The 23,140-nt window shown below is 48.3% G+C and overlaps 1 protein-coding gene across 1 annotated transcript in view; it reads right to left on the bottom strand.

The window, feature by feature from the left end:
* LOC133356398 (membrane-associated guanylate kinase, WW and PDZ domain-containing protein 1-like) overlaps positions 1 to 23,140 on the bottom strand; it is a 76,726-nt gene that overhangs the window by 33,418 nt on the left and 20,168 nt on the right. Inside the window, 7 exon segments of the mRNA XM_061573905.1 lie at positions 2,956 to 2,977; positions 2,979 to 3,036; positions 3,704 to 3,992; positions 5,036 to 5,123; positions 5,125 to 5,267; positions 6,259 to 6,378; positions 8,407 to 8,523. Of these exon segments, the coding sequence (XP_061429889.1) occupies positions 2,956 to 2,977; positions 2,979 to 3,036; positions 3,704 to 3,992; positions 5,036 to 5,123; positions 5,125 to 5,267; positions 6,259 to 6,378; positions 8,407 to 8,523 (837 nt within the window).

Here is a 23,140-nt window from a genome sequence, read left to right as displayed (position 1 = left end):
CTGCCAAAAGAGAGTTGGTCATTAGCACACTACCCAAGTCCATCACTCATTGATTTGGTAGTTAGGCACAAAATACGCAGGCAAGGTGCTTTGTTTATGTGGGGCTAATGGTAAGGCCCCATCTCTTAATAGTACACTCCAAGTTCAGCAGTAGCATCTCCAACTCCTTCTCAGAGTGAGCAGCAATTATCAGATCATAAAACCTAAGCTGGTCGTGAGCACTCTTCCCAGGGAAAATAACTCCAAACAAAGCCATCCCCTGTATCGCCTTTAACAGGCTGTAGGGGCAAGTGCTGTTAGCGAGCAGCACCTATGAAGGCCAGCGCGGCACACGAGGGGGAGGGTGGCCAACACCACACCAGACCGCCACCATCTACCGAGTGGCAATGTTTGCACATCGCACCAGGTACAGTAATACCCCGGTTAACATCGGGGATGCATTCCTGAAAGTTGCGACGAATATTGAAATTAGGTCAATCAAAAGCTATTTACAGGGTAGGTGGAGGCCAAGGCTGAGTTGACGGATACGAGAAAGGACGGACGATGCTGTCAGCGATGTAAGCGTGGATTGAGGTAACGAAAATCAGGTAGTGGTATTAAATGACGACGTACAGTAATCCCTCGCCACTTCGCGGTTCAAGTTTCGCGGCCTCAGTGCATCGCGGATTTTTCCAACTGATTTAAAGGCCTCATTATACCTGTGCAGTAACACCATCATCATCATCATTCATCATCACATTCATCGAACTGCACAGGTCTGTCATCGTCGTCATTGTCATCGTCATTGTCATCGTCATTGTCATCGTCGTCGTCGTCATTACTAGAGTCAAGTCTCAAGATACTACTGTCATTGGTGAGTGTAGAACACCATAATACGTATCGTATGAGAGAGAAAGAGAGTGAATGTATAATATTAAGGTTTAATAATTAAATATATTTAAGTAAAATATATATAAAGTATAAATATACATATTTTAAACATTCTGGTACCCACACACACATGAACGGAAATTCCTAGGGGGCCAATCCTACTTCGCGGATTTTCACCTATCGCGAGGGGTTCCGGTCCCCATTAACCGCGATAAACGAGGGATCACTGTTTTTGCAAAACGACGTAAAAGGGAAGGACATACATCTTGGTATTACTGCACTCAATTGAGGCTGAGTCGACCTAGGAGAGGTCCAGTACTGGTTCAGATAACTGTCACTGGCCTTGGCCGTGCATAGGAATCGAATTCGGTTCATAGGGCAGTTAACCGCTGCGCCACCGCTCCCTGCTACCAATTCCCCACAATAACTCCATTCCCCCCTCCACATCCACCCCACCATGAATCAAACAGACAGCGAGAGCAAAGGTTAGCTATTCGTTTTGTGGGGCTGATGAGAAGGCCTCACCTGTGCAGTCCAGGAGAACCACGCGGAGATGAGGAATTCTATAAGGGCTGTTGCCGTTTATTAAAACACAATTACACTCGACAACCTACGCTCACACTAGTGTACGTGCACTCTCTCACGGTCCTTTACCTCGGACACTGAATGCTATTTGGGTCCTACCCACGGCTACCCTATGGGCTTTCTCACTCGACCGCCCAGAGCGGGGGTTCAGCCAACACCGCTCCGCCACGAGGAGGGAGAGACCCTCTGCAGCCAATCCTTACCCTGGCTCCCTACGACGACCACGCCTCCGTCACGGGGTCACCCTTAAGAATTCTAGATTTGAAGCTTTCGTGACTGCAAGGATTCATACTCTTAGTTTTTTCGGTAAAGTCACGTAGGTAAAAAAATGAAATTAAAATTGATACAGCAAATCTGGCTGTGACGGTCCCACCTGATGACGGAGACTTGTGTTGCCTCCGAAACGTCGTGATTTTTATTATTTTATTTTTATTAATTTTTATTCCATTTTTTTACCTACGTGACTTTACCGAAAAAACTAAGAGTATGAACCCCTTAAGAACCCTTTGGGCAGCTCCTCCCCCCGGCTCGACTCCGCCCATGTTCCCGAAGGGGCTCTCCAAAGTCCCCTTGCGTAACCCCTGACGTTACGTCGTTCTTGACTGTCAACCCGCTCCCACCTCCTTCTGCTCGCCCCCTTATTGGTTACTCACAATACTCCTCTACACCTGCACGTGGCAATCTCCAGCCTGGGTTTCTTAATTCCTTATTTGAATGGGCAGCAATCACCAACAACAAGCATAAACAATACAATTTACCAGGAGGAAGCCATCCCTTGACTGCGCCCAGGTATCAATCAGCCTCCCATGATATCCGGACCAAATGTAAATTCCATTGGCACGGCCATGTAATGCGTAACGGACTCCGTGGTGGGACAGAGCGCATCTTCGGTGGACACCAGCTTGAAATGAGCACCTTGTGCCGGTTTTCAACGTCAGCACCAGGAAGACCAAGGTATAAGTGTGTTGTTGGTCACCACCCGCGACGCGTCGTGCCAGCCTTAGTGGGTTCTCACGAGCAGGGGTTTCCCCAATAGTTGATGTGGTTAAAGAGGGTGTGTGTTGTCATCCATGTGTGTAGTGCTCGCGAAGAGCACTTACCCATTAGCATGGTTGGCTACGTACCGTGCAACATATATATATACATTGCCCAAACAGCCTGCTAGAGGCTATATGGAGGATTTGTGTTTGTTTGGGTGTAGTTATCGCACTGCACGACGAACCCAGCGACCTGGGTTCAGTTCCGAGCCACAGCAGACATCAGTGACAAGTGATATCTGAACCATGTTCCTGGGCCTCCCTTAGGTTAACTCAGCTGTAGATGACCACCAGGTGCGATGTGTATATTTCTGCATCGGGAAGACAAGAAGCCGGGTGCGGTGCTGGCCACCTACCTCTCACACTCAGTGCCAGCCTATACGGGCACGAGCTAACAACACTTGCCCCAAAGGTGTGTTAAGGCTACACGGGGGATCTTTGCCTTTGCGAGTGCAGCCCTCACCATCCTCGGTGCAGTCCTCAGGGAGCCTTGAGCTGGGTTTTGAGGCGAGGGTCAAGCCACGTGGTGGTCTTGGTGCTGTGGCTGTGGCGCACACACGCACGTACGCAAACACCCGTCACGCACGCGCACACACACACGCACGTACGCAAATACCCAGTCACACAGGCGCACACACACACGCACGTACGCAAACACCCGTCACGCACGCGCACACGCACCCACACACTCCGTGGAGATTCCCTGCGTCCACTTCACACTGTCGCTATAGACCAGTGGTTCTTAGCGTTTACTGCATCCTTGCACCCCCCTTTGGTTCTCAACCGTTAAAACATTTATAATGTTAATAAAGACATAGGGGTTTGATGGAACAAAGTAGTTGTGCTTACGTGCCCGTGCTTAATTTGTGTTTCGATGATTTGCCTTGTAAAAAAATATGGCATGTCTCGCACCCCCAGAAAGGGAGTCTCGCACCCCCAGAATAAGCATCTCACACGCCTCGGGTGCGTGCACCCCAGGTTAAGAACCACTGCTATAGAGAATGACATGGACCCTAATATAGTCCCTGTCATAGGCACTGCAATAGACCCTACCATAGTGCCTGCTGTAGTTCCTGCCATAGATGCTGCTATCGACAATATTGAACCTGCTGCATTCTATGCCGTACTCCCTGCTGTACCCCTGCCTACTCTATGCTGTAGTTCCTGCCGTGCTCTATGCTGTAATCCCTGCTGTGCTCGAGGCTGCATACTCGATGTAGTAGACCGTGCCGTCCTCTGTCCGTGTCTTCTCCCAGTTGTCGGGCATGGGGCTGTCGTCATCCTCATCGTCGTCGTCGTCCATCCCCGCGTTCACATGGTGCGCGGGGGGCAAGAGGGCCCCCTCGTCGAGCTCCCCTCCTCTCCCCCTGCTCCTCACGTCGTCACCCTCCTCCTCCTCGTCCTCGTCCTCCTCCTCGTCTGTGCCGCCCCGCGCGTACCGCGCGTGGCTCGCGTGCGGAGGCTGCGGCTGCGATAGCTGCTCGTCGTGCTCGCTCGAGTCTGCAAAACAAAACACGGCACAACGTGCCCTCAGGACGGAGCGCTTCGCAGGGTCGACGCCACATCCGGGAGGCGAACGCTACTTCTAGATTTGAAGCTTTAATGACTGCAAGGATTCATATTCTTAGGTTTTTTTCGGTAAAGTCACGTAGGTAAAAAATGTAAATTAATAAAAGTAAAATAAAATAAAAATCACGACGTTTCGGAGGCAAGACGGAAGCTTGTGTTGCCTCCGAAACGTCGTGATTTTTATTTTATTTTACTTGTATTAATTTTAATTTTTTACCTACGTGACTTTACCGAAAAAACCTAAGAATATGAACACTACTTCACGCGCACGACTTCATCGCCGGCATTCTCTGAGCGTTTGCGTTGCCTGCGTGTTTATTTTGCCTTGGCCACCCCTCTGCCACATAGCCCCGGACAATTGACACTCGGCTGTCGTGTGAAGCTGGGTGTTTTTGTTTGAAGGCCTTATTATTGAGTCTCTTATTGTTTCGTGATATTCGGTGTCAAATAACTAATTAACTTTTGATTTAAAGCTTTCGTGACTGCAGGGATTCATATTCTTGGTTCTTTCGGTAAAGTCACGTAGAATGGATTTCACACCTGATGATGATTGCTTGTGTTGCAATCGAAACGTCGTGAGAATTTGTTATTGTTTTAATATATCTTTTTTTATTTCCCTTCTACGTGACTTTTACCGAAAGAACCAACTAATTAACTCTCTGCTCAAACGCAATTGGCCGTGGTGGTCATGTGATTCTCCGCGAAGATCACGTGGCGTGGCATAGTGGTCACGTGACTCGGCGCTGTGATCACAAGACTAGGCACGGTGGTCACGTGGCTCGACACACCATAACTCGTCATGGAATAATTACAAAGCTTTAGTGAAGAATCACAACCTACCCTGCTGCCAGTATACCTACCCACCACACACATCTCTGCTGCCAGTATTCCTACCCACCACAAACAACCTCTCTACTGCTTGCGCACTGCCGGTTTTGCTGCTGCTGCTACTGGCGGTGAGGAGCGGCGAGCACCTGTGAGCACGCTGGCCGTCTCACTGCTGTTGATGGGCGAGTGCGGCTGCTCGCGCGGGGTGCCCGGGCTCGCGCTGCCCGCGGCCCCCTGTGCCCACAGGTTCCATGTTGCTCACAGACTTGCTGCGCCTGCGAGCGGTCAGGGAGCCCGGCCTCCAAGCAGCCTCTGCGGGGCTCCCGGCGGGGTCCACGCCCGGCTCCTCCGGCGGCATCGGGGTCCCATAGTAGTTCCCTGCGTGCAGCACACACGTACACACGGTCACACGGCCATACGTACACACGGCCACACCACACGTACACATTGTCACACATACAAACGGCCACACACAACCACACCACACGTACACACGATCACATGGTCGCACACAGCCACACCACACGTACACACGGCTACACACAGCCACACGACACACACACACGGTCACACGTACACTCGGCCACACACAGCCACACCACACGTACACACGGTCACATGGTCGCACACAGTCACACCACACGTACACACGGTCACATGGTCGCACACAGCCACACCACACGTACACACGGTCACATGGTCGCACACAGTCACACCACACGTACACACAGTCACATGGTCGCACACAGTCACACCACATGTACACACGGTCACATGGTCGCACACAGCCACACCACACCTACACATGGTTACATGTACATACGACCACACACAGCCACACCACATGTACACACGGTCATATGGTCGCACACAGTCACACCACACGTATACACGGCTACACACAGCCACATGACACATACACACGACACACACACACACACACAGCCACACATACACTCAGCCACACACAGCCACACCACACGTACACATGGTCACATGTACACACGTCCACACACAGTCACACCACACGTACACACGGCTACACACAGCCACATGACACATACACACGACACACACACGTACACACAGCCACACGTACACGGTCACACGTACACTCGGTCACACACAGCCACACCACATGTACACATGACACACACATACACACATGTACACACAGCCACACGTACACACAGCCACACGTACACTCGGCCACACACAGCCACACACAGCCACACCACACGTACACATGGTCACAAGTACACACGTCCACACACAGCCACACCACACGTAAACACGGTTACACTGGCCACAATTACACACAGCATGTGTGTGCGCGCGTGTGTGTGAGTTAGGCCACGGGCCCTCGCACCCTCGTAGGTGCCGCTCTCAAGCAGCCTGCCCTGGGCTTCGAGCTGGCGGAACTCGTGCACCGAGATGAAGTCGTAGTCGAGGCCCGGGGCCTCTCCATCACGCGGCTCCCGCGTCGTGCCTGCGCACAGCACCACCACCATCGCCACGGCAGCACGATCATCACAACACCCCGCTTTCCGAAGGCAGGAAACTCCGTGCAAGCCACGTCCAGTGTGACGTGGCTGATCATGTCACCAAGCACAATAAGAGGTGTGGGTTTTTGGCACGTACATTTTTTTTTATCTACCTAGACTTTCCCTCTTCCACTCAAACAACGAGCTGAAAACCACTCGTTTTGGTCACGTCCCTAGAACAGTAGTTGCGAGAACACAGTAAAACCCTCTCTATTCGCAAGGGTTGCGTTCTTTAAAACGCTCGTGAATGCAGAATTCTCGAATGCAGAAACCCGACTCTTTGGTTCTTTCGGTAAAGTCACTTTACCAAAAGAACCAAAGAGCATGGATTCCTGCAGTCACGAAAGCTTCAAATCAAGATTGCAGAAACCTTGTTCAACAGGAAAAATGAGGTTACGTTCCTGGTATGAGTGAACATAGGGGGGGAAATGGTAAATGTTGAATAACAATGACTACAACAAATAAATAATCTTGCATAAAGCACACTACAGTAAAACCTTGGATTGCGAGTCACTTGGTCTGTGAGTGTTTTGCAAGACGAGCAAATTTTTTAAATAAATATTAATTTGATAAACGAGCGAGGTCTTGCAATACGAGTAGTACGTGTCTACGCTTTGTCTGCCAAGCGTCACGTGATCACAACTGATATACGAGTGCTTTGGATTACAAACACGTTTCCGGAACGAATTATGCTCGCAATCCAAGGTTTTACTGTATTTTGTATTACTTTAATGATGATGATGATTATATACCGACGATGGAGGTGGTGGTGAAGATTTCAGGAGGATGACTCCTCAGGAGATGCAGGTGTTTCATATGATACACAGTTGTTATCATTTTAACACTCTGGTGAGCGCTAGCTGCAACACTTTCCCTGACTGCATTGGCTTTCTTTTTAGTAGGACGTCAGTCGACTCGTTTAAACCAAAATGTCGGCCTACCACAGATGGAGTCCCACTGGTATCTAGCTTATCTAACACTTTTACCTTTTTTAACTCAAACGCATCACTTTCATCTATCTTTTCTCAGAAGACACACTTTCCTCTCTCACTGGATGCTTGGGAACCACGACAAAAGGAAATTACCAACCAAGTACATATTCAGTAAAAAATGTGAGTTCAGAGCGGGATCACTGCGCGACTGAGAACAAAGTTGGCAGCCGAGGGTAGCGTGCCTCATTTTCCCAGAAAGTTTCAAATGTAACAACATTCTGCGCACACCTCCCCGGTGTAGGTTGCCTGGCACTACGTACACGAGTGAATACTGATTTTCGGAGGGTCAAAAATAGGGAATTAGTATGCATTTAGCAACTTGCGAATATGCGAAACTCACGAATCCAGAACTCGTGCATAAGGAGGATTTACTCTACATCACAAATCTAAATCTACAAAATAAAACGATAACATGTTGCGTTTTCAATGGAAGAACCATGCGAGGTGGCCGTCAGCGTGGTAACGCAGACTTAAATTTAAATGCAAACGACGTTAATGATAATCTACAATGCGTTAGTTAATTGGAGAGCGGTGCTGGGAAGTGGTATGGGGGAGGGTGTGGGGACTGTGGTGCTGTATGGGCAGTGGAGGGAGTGGATGGAGTCGAGGGCGGGTCGTCCGTTGGCTGGGCACCATTTACCCCGCCTGTAGGATCGGCTGCACCACGTAATCATACAAATTAAAATCGCCGAATCTGTGGGCCTTCCCTAACCGTGTGCGGTGGCAGCGAAGACGCGCGACTGCTGCGTGGACTCAGAGCCGTGCACGGAGCCACCTCACACAAACACGGGGTGGGGGGGGGGGTTCACTCACACAAACACGGGGGGGGTTCACTCACACACACACGGGGGGGGGGGTTCACTCAGGGGGGGGGGGGTTCACTCACGCAAACACGGGGAGGTGGGGGTACACACACACACACAACGGTCACAGAAATGTGTCATACACAGTGGTGGTGGTGGGGGGGGGTGCGAAGCTCACAGGGGACGGTGCGCAGGTAGAGGTTGTCGCGGATCGTCTGCTGCAGGTCGTGGTCCACCGAGCCCTTCTGGAAGCGCTGGTTCAGGTAAAGCTTCAGGTCCTTGTTGATGTCTTTCCCTGCAAGGCACAAGCGAGCCACAATCAGCGCCGAGAGACAGCAATGGATGCCTCCTAAAGTAAAACTCAGTTTTATATAGTGCCAGTCACACAAGGCCTCACAGTGCTTAATAACAGATTTCCAGGAGAAACCCTTCACATTATCATTCCAATGAGCACCCCCCTCGGCAGTGGGAGCCACACTCACGACTACTCCCTCTTCCCTACCGCCTCTCCCCACTGAGTCCAAAGACTCTTTTTCAGAAGAGTCCTGACAAGTTTTTGCAATAGGGGGCGATGCTGCTGTGTGCGATCCAACTTTTCAGTGATACTGCCTGTGTGTTTCTTTTAGCTATGGGAGGAAAACCGGAGCACCTTGTAGGAAACCTATGCAGAATAGGGGAAGAACATACATAATTTAGATTTAAAGCTTTCGTGACTGCAGGGATTCATCTTCTTGGTTCTTTCGGTAAAGTCACGTAGAAGGGAAGTAATAAAATAATAAAAAAATAGTATTTAATTCAATTATATTACCATATTATTTAATTATTTTGTTTTATTATTATTATTTTATTTTATTATCTTCTTGGTTCTTTCGGTAAAGTCACGTAGAAGGAAAATAATAAAATAATAAAAATAAAACATAATGAAATAATTCTCACGACGTTTCGGCCACAACGCAAGCAGCCGTCTTCAGGTGGAGAACAGGTCTGTCAAGTGGCCGAAACGTCGTGAGAATGATTTTTATTATGTTTATTTTTATTATTTTATTATTTTCCTTCTACGTGACTTTACCGAAAGAACCAAGAAGATGAATCCCTGCAGTCACACGAAAGCTTTAAATCGAAATTATTTTATTATGTTTTATTTTTATTATTTTATTACTTCCCTTCTACGTGACTTTACCGAAAGAACCAAGACGAAGAACATACATACTGCTGAGGCATGAGTGTTTTGACTACGCTACCTTGCTGGCAATTCACGGCGATGGCCAGGAATTTAACTCAAGTCGTTGAGTTAATAGCGCGCTGCACTTGCCACTGTGCCATTGCAATAGAGAAAGAATTCTAGATTTGAAGCTTTCATGACTGCAAGGATTCATACTCTTAGTTCTTTCGGTAAAGTCACGTAGGTAAAAATGAAATTAATTTTCATTAAATTTTTTACCTACGGTAAAGTCACGTAGATAAAAAATGAAATTAAAATTAATTTCATTTTTCACCTACGGTAAAGTCACGTAGGTAAAACATGAAATTTATTTTAATTACTTTTTTACCTACGTGACTTTACCGAAAGAACTAAGAGTAATAGAGAAAGAAGCCACTTAGACCACGAGCATTCACCTCAATGGCGATAAGGGTTAAAGGTGTCAGTTTTGTTGCCAGATAAAAGGGTAAAAAAACAATTATCATATTTTGCTACTGGCAAATGAGGTTCCAATGGTGTAAATGCTTACCCCGAGCTCTCATACTCTGATAGTGCATTTTCCTTGAGTTGTGCGCCTTTTGGCGTCATCTGGTCCAACACTATGTGAGATTAGGCTCTAAAGAAAGCTGTCTCGGGTGTGGACCAATCAATTTCAAGGACAGTGCATACATTATCAGAATTGTGTTTTTTGTTTGCATTCCGACTGCAGGTATTGTGGTCAATGCAAACATGACTCCTTGTAAAAAAAAGGTGTCAGCTTTGTTGCCAGATAAAAGGGTAAAAAAACAATTATCATATTTTGCTACTGGCAAATGAGGTTCCAATGGGGGAAAAAAGGGTTTTTAAGGTGCCAGGCCTGGCAAGCCAGACTAGGACAATTCATTCGCCAATGCCACAGACAGCCAGGCAAGGCCCCACTCACATAATCCAGCTCCTTCACTGACGAGCACCAGGGAAACTACGGGGAGATTACAAACGCATGGGAATGCGGTGGAAACCTGGTTCACAGAAACGATAGTCATGAGGTTGCCAAAACGATTGAGAACAGCAAATTGACAAAAACAAATATTAACTTCAGTGAAGCAAAAGTCTGAAGAGAATTGAGAGCAAACAAAGATATCCAAATTCTTGCTGCTGATAAGGGCCGATCGACTGTTGTGATGCCCCGTGAGGTCAACGATAATAAAATGAAAGATTTCCTCGATGAAGGTACCTGCGTTAAAATTAAACGAGACCCAGCCAGCACCTTGGAACGTAAAACAACGGCGATCATTGCCAAGTCATCAATTCCCAAGGAAGAGCAAAACCTGATCAAACCCAAGGGCATCAAAACCACCAAGACTTTGTGGGCTACCAAAAATTCACAAACCTGATGTCCCATTAAGAGCCATAGTTAGCACAATCGGCTCTGCCACTTACAAATTAGCACAATACGGCACGAAACAAATACAGCCCTACATCGATAGGACATTTTCAAAAACTCTGAACATCTCGGAAATATGATTAAAGATATTAAGCTTAACCCTAATGATGTTCTCGTAAGTATTGATGTGACCTCCCTGTTCACGAGGGTTCTGGTCAACGAGTCAATTAAATTACTCGACACTCTGGTAACGAACAAAGGATTAGCCAAAGATATCCCAAGACGAGCTGAACACTGTCTAAAGAACATCTACTTCTTGTGGCAAGGTGCCTTCTATAAACAAAAGGAAGAAGCAACAGTGGGCTCTCCTTTGTCTCCTGTGATAACGAATTTGTACATGGAAGATTTTTAAACAAAAGCAATAGCTTCAAGCATACTAAAACCATCTGCTAGGTTTAGATATGTGGATGACACATTGGTGGTCTGGCCACACGGCAAAGATACACTGAATGCATTTCTAAATCAAATGGTAAAATAACACAGTGTTTACTGAAAGAAAACGCTTACTGACGCCTATGTGAATGCAGAGTCACACCATCACCCCGCACAGAAATCTGCTCTTATCAAGACGCTCATTCATCGAGCAAAGAAAGTGTCAGATGGTGAGAGTCGGAGAAGTTAAATTCAACATGTTAAAGAAGCGCTGCAAATGAACGGTTACAGTGATGCACAAATCAACAGGGCATTGAATATCAAATCAAATAACAAGAGCAGTGAAACTGCCCAAGCAATTGCAGTAGTAACTTATAAACTAGCCAGATGTTTGGAAAAACAAATATCCAAGTCAGATTTGGCATGGTACATAAAATACAAAACATGTATTACCGAAGCTATCAACAGAAGGTGTGTACAAGATTAACTGCACGTGCGGTAAATGTTATGTTGGGCAAACAGGACGAATGATCAGCACGATACTAAAAGAACAGATAAATAATAAGTTCTCCCAAATACAACTGTCAGAAGTAACAAAACATGCGTGCCAACAAGGACACTCAATTTATTTTGATAACGTTGAAGTTTTGTGCAAAACTAGCTACGACTGGCCAAGACTAATTAGAGAATCTATCGAAATTTAAAGAAGTCAAAATAACTTTAACCGTTCGGATAGCTACCGCCTTAGTGCTGCGTAGAAGCGAATCATCAAATAATACGTTATTTAAATGTGTATTGCCATCGCGGACATCACAAGTGTGGCGGTATAGTGGATGTCGCTGGGTAATGCCGGCTCTAGCAGGCACGGCGTGCGATGTATTGCCATCGCGGACACGCTGTACATGTGGGTGTAGTACCAGCCCTAGAGGGGGCTCGGTGAGCACTGATGGAGAGCGCTGAGTGGCACCACGCTCGGCGTGCAGTGCTGTCCCCTATCGGAGGGGGTGTGAGGGTGCCGGCCATGAATGGGGTTAATGTAGGCCATGGCACTCTGGTTCACCGTGGAAGGCACGTGGCAGGTAAAATCAACACAGGGGCCCCACGTGGGGGCTAGGGGTGGTCACGTGCCGGGCGAGATCCTGCTAGAGGATTGGAGGTGGTCGTGGCCAAGGGCGGGGCCAGCCACGCCACAGAGGATATAAGCCGGGTCCCCAGAGGGACCGGGGTTCAGCGTTGCTGTTGTCATCCTGAAGATCTACGTTCTACGTCCGAGACGGGGTCCTGTCCGTTGTAGCTACTCACAGTGTGATTAGTGTAGTTAGCCTGGTGGTCCACCACCATAGGGTGTAGTTAGCCTGCTGGTCCACCACCATAGGCTGTTATCCGGTGAAGGGGCAGTTACCCCTTTGTGTTGGTGTTAATAAATGTGTTGCCTCCAAAGAGTACGTCTGTGACTCAGTTGAATCCACTACAAATGCATGCCTACAAAGGGCAGCGTACTTCAATCGGGGATTACCGTTGGTAGGGCTATCTTAATAAACAGGAAGGACAAGTTCAAAGGGCCTGCATAATGCACATGCATAATGTACATTGACTCAGTAATTCACCCCCCCCCTCCTCCACATTATGCAAGCGCGCAGAAGCGTGGTCACCACATCTAAGCCTCTATGTAAGGAACAAAACAGTAAGACTTCGCCACAAATCTGGCTATCGCCTGATGAAGCTAGTTGTAATTACTGGCAAAACGTCGTACTCAGATTGTAAATGTTGTGGCTTTGCTCTCCAACACACCGGTGTGCTGTACTAGTGACAAATTGGCCACGTTCTGTTTACGTGACAGCCATTACTAGTTGGCTGTGTCGGGTAGTGGCGGGTTTTAACAAAACATTTATATATTTACGCGATCTAACCCAAAAACCTCTATTATGGATGTAAAAGTGCTCGCGAAAGTCTCCGTGTCAAACCGTGACTATGCATTTCACACATGATAACAAAACACAGCCCACACAAATGCACTCCGCAAATTACTACCGTGCACACAATTTCTATTTAACAAAGTTGCTGAGTACAGGCTTAACGGAACAAAACGTCCAGTGACCAGGAACAAACCGCACTATCAACGTTGCAACATCATCACGGGTCAGCGGGAGTTGGAACGAGCGGCACGCAGCACACGTGCAGAGCAAGGCCCTGGAGGGACCAGGTTGTGTTGCCGGAAAGTGGCAGGGCCACATTCCGCACACAGGCCCCACCTGTGAGAACAGCAGCAGCGCTCGGAGGGTCGCGTGGTCGCGTTGGGTCTCACAGCAACGCGGTGACGCCTCCGTACTCCACATAGCAAGATCAACCACACAACACCCACCACCCCCCCCCTGCTCTCTCACCACATTCCTGTCTCTCAGTACACACACCCAGCTCGAGCAACAACCCCATTCTCCGAATACACACTCCACTCAAAACACACCCTGCTCTCTCTCACCACATTCCTGTCTCATTACCCCACTCTCCAGACACCCCTCTTCTAAGACACACCACGATATACACTCCCGTCTCCCAATACACACACACCACTCTAACCGCCCCACCATTCGCCACTAAGTGACCGTGACGTCACCATGGCGCCTGTGCCAGGCCAGGTGCACTTTTAGGCCAGGTGAAGTGTCGAGGTCTCGGGACAGACCCAGGTGCCATGGGTTGGCCGACTGAGATGACTGGAAGATGCACCAGCTGTACCCCCCACTGTGCCAACATTTTAACCACCCACGCTCCGCTCGTTGTTGTGAGTGTCGGTCTTCCACCCTCCGTTGATGCTGGAGGGTGACTGCCTCCAACTGCCCAGTAGCGTCCTTCACGAGCCTCCTCCACAGAGGCCGATCTTGACACCGCTGGTACCAGTCGTCAGCAAATCCACTCAGCTCCACATCCAAATTGGTTTTCTCTATCGACACAAGCATTGCTTCCCCCCTGTGTTCCATTTGGAATTGATAAAAGCTACCATACATCCTCTACTTGATTACTGTGACATCGTATATAAATCAGCCCCCAGTACTGTACTGAAGAAGCTTGACCGAATTTATCACTCGGCCTTAAGATTTGCATTGAACTGCCCATATGGGACCCAACCACTGCGATCTCTACATTGGGTCAAACTTAACATCTCTTAATGATCGACGGCTTGTGCATCATGAGTTCTTATTTATTCACGATGTACTTACAAAAAAATCCGCAGACTACCTGCTGGATCTCCTCACTGTTTAAAAGAAACAAATTTGACCTAAGGTCTTCGTTCATTTACCAGCTTCACATTCCCTATTGCCGTACAAATACTGGAGGAAGAGCATTTGTTGTTGATGCCCCCAGGGTCTGGAACGCTATCGCCAATAAACTGCAACTTGGATCATTACCTGAGATCTGCATTCAAAACTGCTCATGAGGAGCTGTACACCCTTAGCTGCCACTGCTATGCAGAGTGGCCTGAAATCAAATGTATCGCTCCGGATGTCCGCTGCAAAGTATGATCTTGAGTTTTGATTACAGTGTACTGATCTTTAAAGGTACATTGCAATTTTTGATACTTCTGCTGATACTCCTGCTGTTATGGAGTGACTCATGCAGCCAGCTATGGCTGCAAAGATGGGTCATACATGTTATGTATATCGTTTATTGTTAAACTTGAATCACAGTTCCTATGATCACTGTTACATTGTTTTTATAGCTTTATTTTGACAATTTCGGAAAACGTATGGTGAAGCCATGTTTGTTTGTTGAAGTACGGAGTTAGCCTGATAACTTTAATATAAATTGTCTTATGGTTTCGATTTAAAGCTTTCCTGACTGCAGGATTCATATTCTTGGTTCTTTCGGTAAAGTCACGTAGAAGGGAAATAATAAAAGAATAAAAATCAAACAATTAAATTATCACGACGTTTCGATTGCAACACAAGCAATCACCATCAGGTGTGAAAACCACAGCAAGAAAATGCATTATTTCCTTTCTACGTGACTTTACCGTAAGAACCAAGAATATGAATATGTCTTATGGTTGTTATTGTTTGACTTGCATCCCCCTGGGATTTTTGCACACAGCCTTGATATACGGTGCTATTTTCTGGAAAATTTTGCTGGTTTTTCCTGGATGTTTCTGCTGCGCGTCGTCACTTTAAGATGTTCTTCGTTCATGTTTTTGTTTGTTGCGGTTGCACCCGAGTCAAGAGCCGCATGGCTCACAGGGCTATACCGAATAAATGAAACTGAAACTCCCGTATCACATCAGTCCATCTCTTCTTCAGCCGATGTCGTGCCCGTTTAGCCCCCTTCTATGCGGCCAAAGAAAAGCTGCTTGGGCATGCGGTGGACTGGGCATGCGGGCTACAAAACCCAGCCAATGCAGCCTTGCCTGCAGGAGGAGCTCACTGATGGGAATGTGTACATATCCTTCAAGAATTTGTGAGCTCCTCACACAATCCAGCCTGGTTAAACCCAAGATGGATCGTAGGCATTCCAGCCTGAATGTTTATAACCAGCACAGATGTTCCATTAGAGGGTTTCACGTTTCACAAGCATAGAGAAGGGAAGGCATGACTGTGGCCGAGAAGACCCGAATCTTCGTGCTGAGGAACAGACCGGGTAGCTTCCACACAGCATTGTGCAGCTGATGAAATGAATGCCACCCGACTGATTCGGAGTGAGACCTCTGCTGTCAAACTGGAGCTAGTCATAAGCACACTGCCCAGGTATAGAAAACTCTCCACTCTCTCCACAACTGCTCCATCAACAGCTGAGGGGGTGGAGTGTTTGGTGACACAAAATACCCAGGCAGGTGCTTAGTTTTGGTGGGGCTGATGGTTAAGAGCCCACCTCTTAGGAGCACACTCCAGGTTCAGCAAGGAGCGCTTACAACTCCTCCTCCGAGTGAGCAGCAATCACCAATCTAACCACACACCCCACGATTGAACAACATTCCTGTCTCCCAATACACAAAGACCCCGTATCGCCTGAAAAGACTGTTGGAACAAATATTAACTGTGAGCCACTATGAAATCCGGCACACGACTCACGAGGGGGTTAGGTGGCTAGCACCACGCCCGGCCTCCTTTTTAAATCCTTTATATTAAGTTCGCTTGCTTGCTTGCGCGCTTACGACCGTGCAAATCTTTCGGTCATTTTTTAACCCACTTCCCGTGATCCAATCGAGCCGACATTTTGCACACAGACTCGTTGTGCGTGACAATTAATGTTCGTGAAATTTTTTTCCCAAAATTTTACACTTTTTAGGACAAAAATATTATATTTAATTACCAATTGCTTAATGCTGCCATGCAATCATCTGACCCATAGGTGGCAGCCATCTCAAGCCAGAGGACGAGAGGACTCTAGCCGCCACGCATATAAAGGATTTATAGTGAAAAACTTTGTTTTTACGGGTTATACTTGTTCTCCCCGATGATGATGTTCACACATCGCACCAGGTACTCATGTGAGGCTGAGTCGACCTAGGGGAGGCCCAGGACCAGTTCAGATAATCGCCACAGATGTTGGCCGTGAGCAGGAAACGAACCCGGGTCCCCAGGTTCATAGCGCAGCACGCTAATCGCTACACCACCGCTCCCTAATACACACAACGATACACACCACAGCATATTGCAACTATGAACGTCGTTGTGGAGAACATAAGCAACAAAATGAACGGGCAGCAAATTCACGCAATCTGTCCCTCCACAAACGACCTTCTGGAAGTGCATAATTTCAGCAGCACTGAATCAGTGCAAGCCTGGACAAGTTTTGACATCTGTCTCATCAGCAGCCAGGCGAGCTTGAACTGATGCTGGTGGCGAACTGTTGAAACCGGTCACGAGTTGCTGGTATTGAAGCAATGCCGATGAAATGGGCTCACAGAAGGCTGCTTAGCTGATTAAATGTGTAAAAGACTTATGGGACAGATATGGGGAGGTGAATTGTCTGATGTAACCCAAGTCACTCTTGCCAAAGTGGTAATGTGCCATTGCGTCTCAATGAGCCTGCATTTCATCTCCTGCTTAAATAAAGGAAACAGTGACGCCCACAAATAAGGCAGGTGGCCTACAATCCCTGCGTCCCTTCCTCCCCCAACTCCCACCCATCTCCCACCCATCTCCCTCTTCAGAACATTGGGAGCCAACCACGAAGACAACACTGGTCAACACACTTTTTCTGGCATAAGGCATTCCAACGGTTTAAAGGTAATTTTGGGGTGCGGATTCCAAATCTGGCATCGGTTTTTGTCTATCACATCAGGTTTTTGAGATATCAAATATTGCATTTTCAATAAAAACTGCAGAAGAAAAATATTAAATAAATGTGGATATCTACATAAAATGATATTATAAACACACTATCCTAAAAATGCAGCACCATATTTTAACACTAAAGCAGTGACTGACTCGCAACAACTTGCAATCATAAGTGACAGAGTTAATTTCGGGTAAAATAAATGAAAATGGGGTATGCCGATAGCATAAAAATGAGATGTGATAGAGCAAATCTGAGATCAGATTTAGAATCAGCACCCTGAAAATTGTCTAAAACAGCTTCAAAAGTCCAGGCCAGAAAAAAATGTTTTTTCTTGTTGACCAGTGCAATTATTGACTGACAACATCACAGCTATATCAGCAAGGAGGAGGCCTGTGTCACAGGACTCACCGAGAGAGGCCCAGATTTTGGTGCTAGGAGCCAGATACGAGCGCCACACTTGACAGAAATCACGTGCTCACACACACATGGCAGGAAAACCCCACACACTACGAAACAACATTCTGTCGCAGTAAATACTATCCCGTGGATATGAGAAAAGTCGACTTATTGCGACGAACTTGAGCATGCACATCCCCTTTAGCCAGTCCACTGCTGGATGAGGGCCTCCCCATGCCGTGGTGCGGGTCATCAAAGGGGTTACTAGACCAGGCGCCCCCCCCACCTCCCATGCTGCTCAGTGTGGGTTGATATAGTCGGGCAGCAGACAGCGGAGCATAGTACAGCACAACAATGGGTTTCTCTGCACTGCCCTCTGCCACCCACAACACAGTCCCAATGGCTTTGAACTCTGACTGCAACCTAAATGCACAAGGGTCAGATTGCCTGATGTTCCAGCACTCACTGATTTCACACTGTAACGACTGTAATAGTGTTTCAGTTTAACACGTGGCAGGCTTTCGCGACCAATATCATCCATAATAGAGTTGTTTGGGTTCGATCACGTAAATATATAAATGTGTCATTAAAACCCGCCACCACCCGACACAGCCAACTAGTAAGGTTTGTCACGTAAACAGAACGTGGCCAATTCGTCACTAGTGCAGCACTAACCGGTGTGTTGGAGAGCCAAGCCACAACATTTACAAACTGAGCACCCACGTTCTGTTTACGTGACAACCCTTACTAGTTGGCTGTGTCGGGTGGTGGAGGGTTTTAACGACACATCTATATATTTACGCGATCTAACCCAAAAACCTCTATTATGCATGTAATAGTGCTGTTTGTTGCTGCCTGTTTGACATTATATGCCTATGGGCCTGTGCTCAGCAAACAAAACTGCACATAAGTGAGACAAGTTCAGCGTAGGCTGCATCCAGACTCAATGCTCGCTACTGCCCGTGGTCTCCCCCCTGCAGCACGTGACCATTGTCAAGCATGGCCGGGCAGAAACATAGAAATAAATTATGCAACGCTCGTTTGGTTTGTAAACTTTTCCATAACGTGACTTAAAACTGCAACAGTTTGCTTAAAAAGAGCGTGCATTCCTGACCTGAAAAACGGGTTCATCTGCTCCACGCACGGTCCACCGCCGCCTCGGCTGCGTGCAGCCAAGGTGGCGGACACCGTCACACAACAAAACAGCAAGGGCCTTTGCCCACAGGGCAGAGGTCGCAACCGGGTACCCGATACCCGTACCCTACCCGATACCTGGCTACCCGTACCCAGCCGGGTACGAGTACGGGTACCCGTTTGCGACCCTGGTGCGGCCGGGTACGGGTAAGGAATCAAAACCCGTTTGCGACCTCTGCCACAGGGTCCCGAACGGTGGCACCGAGATGCCGTGTGCCGTGCAGTGAGGAACCGGGGGGGCCCCGAGGGCGGGGATGACACGGAACCACCGCGCAGGCAACATGAAAGTCGAGGGCAGGTCTAGGAGTGCCACATTTTTCACTATCGACCCGAGACGAAATTCTCAGCCAGCCGAGGGAGGTCCAGTCTCAAAACTGTGCAGTATCGTGCAATATCGTTCAACAGAAGACGGGTACCAGATATAGGTACAAATCAATTCCTGCCACCTGATCACAGATGCCGTTTTCAAGACTGGTGGCAACCCACAACGGGGGACACTGACGTGTCGGTGATGGACGCAGTAAAAGGGTTTGAGCGTGGACTGGAACGACAAGATTCGATGTTGTGGAAAGCAGAGAAAACGAAGACAACGGAGCCTCGGCCATTCTACAGATTCGTTTTTAGGAATGCTCGGCATTGGACAATTTGGTCACTTCCATTGGAAGACATTCAATATGATTCATAGGAAACCAAACTGTGCTAACAACGCCCACGCATAACAACGAGGAAAACACTTAAACATCCATTCAAACAGGTTAACAACACATTTGGTGTGATGCTGATGAACAATAATGCTGATGAACATTCACTGTGCTGCCATTACCCAATCACCTCACAGGCACACACCTGGCACATGAACAATTCAAGTCCCACCAATTCCACCCACGATGCACGTCCATCCCTGGCCCAGCACGCTCGCTGCACGTGTGTCGACAAGGAAAGTCACTGTCCTTGGGCATTGCGGCAAGGGATGACGTCCAGTGGTCTAGTGTAGGGGAACGCACCTGAAATAACGTCCACCACATAGACGGAGCAATATTACCAATCTATATAATCACAATACCCTCCCCCCCTCTTTGCCTCGAATCACTGCACCAGATTGAATTAAATGATGACGTCACCCTGCTGCTGCTCTATTTAATACCGGGAGCAACAGGAGAGCTTCACCATTCTTGCCCGATGAAGCTGATTGTAATTACCAGCGAAACGTCGTACTCATTTTTAAAATGCTGTTGATTCTCTCTTCAACACACCGGTGGGCTAATGAAGTGAATTATTTTGTCCTTTGAAAAACGTGACACATTTTTTACTGTTTGGCCGTGTCGGGTGGTGGAGGGTTACGACACATTTATAAATAACATGATCTGACCCAAAAACCTATATTATGCTAGATGGAATGTTGCACTCCAGGACCGCAAAATGGCAACAGCTTGGGGCGGCCTTAATCCAGCAGTGGATTGACCATTACTCCTGCTGCTGCTGATGATGCTTCTCGACAAGAAAGCAACTCTTTATGGCCATGCAGTTCTACTAGACGGAGAAGTCGATTTGATTTGGATGCTTCAGTAGAGCCACGGTTTCCACCTCCTCCCATCATCACACAGTCATGAAATAAACACGAGTTTGTTAGACTCAAAGAGCCCTCTTTGGCGCTCACTCATTATGCATGAGATGTCTGCATGGAAGTAACAACCACGATCAAAGGGAGCTACTCCTTCCTAAAACAACGTAAATCGGCACGCCGAAGACAGCGTTTCCCCTTGCAGCCTGCAGCAGACCGTTGGGGCATGCACTGTTAAAGCGAGCGCCGAGTGTTAGGCCGTGAGGCCCGGACGCTGGGCTATTCATGCGAACTTCCCCGATGCGGCAATCGCTGCCGTGGGTAGAGGTGGGCCCCGCCGCGCCCTGCGTAGGGGCGTCCGTCCATGGGAAGCGAGGATGAGGGCGGAGCGGAGGGGGTTGGCATTACATGGGTCATGGTGCATGCACAGGAGCGGTTCCGTAATCTCGGACACAGTAAATGTGTGAGCAATTAATCAGTGCAATCACAAAGTGGATTTTTAGTCGGGCATAGTATGCATCAACAAAGACCACAAGTCGGACAGAAATCATTGTGTCCACCCTTCTTGGCCAGGGAGGTACGCTCGTAAAACACCGCAGTGTCAAGAGGCACTCACACAAATGGATCTTTTCATCCTCGCTGGGCTAGCGAGTGCGTTCCGTTTTGTGTACGTGTCCAACCGCTCACTTATACCAGAAGGCATTCATTGTCAATAATAATATATAACTTACATAAATATACAGCATTACTACAACCATGTATATTGCAAGGGTAATTTGACATTTTTACTGAGGTTCCTTATTTGTGGAACTGCCCACGCCCAGGCAGAACGTAGCAGCACGCAACTCCTGCTCCTGATCTTCCAAACGAGCCGACCCTCCCTCTCCCGCATGGACCCCCCCTCTCTCGCTGCATGAGCCCTCTCCTCGCTCCTCATCATCAGCTGTAGTCACAGGCCATGGCCTTGCCCATGGTCGTCTCCCCACTGGGCATATGGCAAACAGAACACGGCCGGCAGGGTCATCCAGAGACATCCTGGGACATCTTCTAGGATCTTTCGGTAAAGTCACATAGAAGGGAAATAATAAAATAATAAAAATAAAACATAATAAAATAATTCTCACGACGTTTCGGCCACAACGCAAGCAGCCGTCCTCAGGTGAAGAACAGGTCTGTCGGGAAGACAAACCTGTCTTCCCGACAGACCTGTTCTTCACAGACCTGTCTTCCCGACAGACCTGTTCTTCACCTGAGGACGGCTGCTTGCGTTGTGGCCGAAACGTCGTGAGAATTATTTTATTATGTAATATTTTTATTATTTTATTATTTCCCTTCTACGTGATTTTACCGAAAAAACCTAAGAATATGAATCCTTGCAGTCACGAAAGCTTCAAATCTAGAAGAAGCGGGAAACTCGGCGACGCTCGGCATGCGCAGGACGCAGCCTGTGGCGACGTCTGCCCCGCACAGCTGTGCCACCACTCTGCGCGTGGCCCAATCCTCTCCGCTCAACATTGCCACTTCACAAACTTTGCTGCACCCAGCTCGCAACGGCGGACATACTCGTCACACATTCGTCCCAGCCAATGATGGTGCATCCCTGCAACGCTAAAGCAGGTCAGGCTTGGCCAGGCCTAACAGCTCACACACAAAGCAGGCAGGTGACCTCCAGGGTCACTCGCCGCAGCGCTGCCCTACCCTCACGGCAGTGCCACGACACCCACACGGCGGCTACCCGACCCGAGTGGCCGCCCTGTACGCCCCGCTCCACTGCTAGTTTGCGTGACCCCAGCCATCACGTCGTCACAACCGCCTTTTCCTCGTTCCGTCCAGTGTCTCCACTGCGCCACCCTGCCGCCCAACCTCAACGCAACCCAGAGGTCACAAACGGGTTTTGATTCCTTACCCGTACCCGTAACCGGCCGCACCAGGGTCGCAAACGGCTACCCATACCCGTACCCGGCCGGGTACGGGTAGCCGGGTATCGGGTAGGGTACGGGTATCGGGTACCCGGTTGCGACCTCTGACGTAACCCCAACGTTAAACAGCGTAGGCCAAGTTTCTGCCTGTGGTTCCTTCGTAATGGAATACCCCTTCATAGACACAGTGTAAACATAACTGTGCATGAAGCGAGGTACTTCCTTTTGTGACTGCTGCAGGACAGGGAAGCTAGCGCATAATGAAGATGTTTAGTGTTAGAAGTAGCGTTTTCGTTCATGCAAATTGCATTTCACAATCACTGAAGAGCCACAGACTGGAGCTGTAAGGCAGTCGCCACACGGTAAGCCGGCACCAACAATTGCCCAAACTCTGAGGTCCCCTGTATATTAAGATTAATGAATGTTTATAAATGTGAGGAATCCCACGCACGCGAGGGGGAAACACCATCCCGTACAGAAGGTGCAGATTATATTACTCTGCACTTTGCGGGCCCGCATTCTCCTGGCGGGTCAGGGTACGGCACCACCTCAACGCCCACGAGAAGAGAGTTTCGC

The sequence above is a fragment of the Lethenteron reissneri genome, chromosome 54, assembly GCF_015708825.2.
Source record: "Lethenteron reissneri isolate LAM-NWPU_2019-01 chromosome 54, ASM1570882v1, whole genome shotgun sequence".
NCBI classification, from domain to species: Eukaryota; Metazoa; Chordata; class Hyperoartia; order Petromyzontiformes; family Petromyzontidae; genus Lethenteron; species Lethenteron reissneri.
The sequence above is the reverse complement of the archived record's forward strand: the minus strand, read 5'-3'. Positions and strand labels throughout refer to the sequence as shown.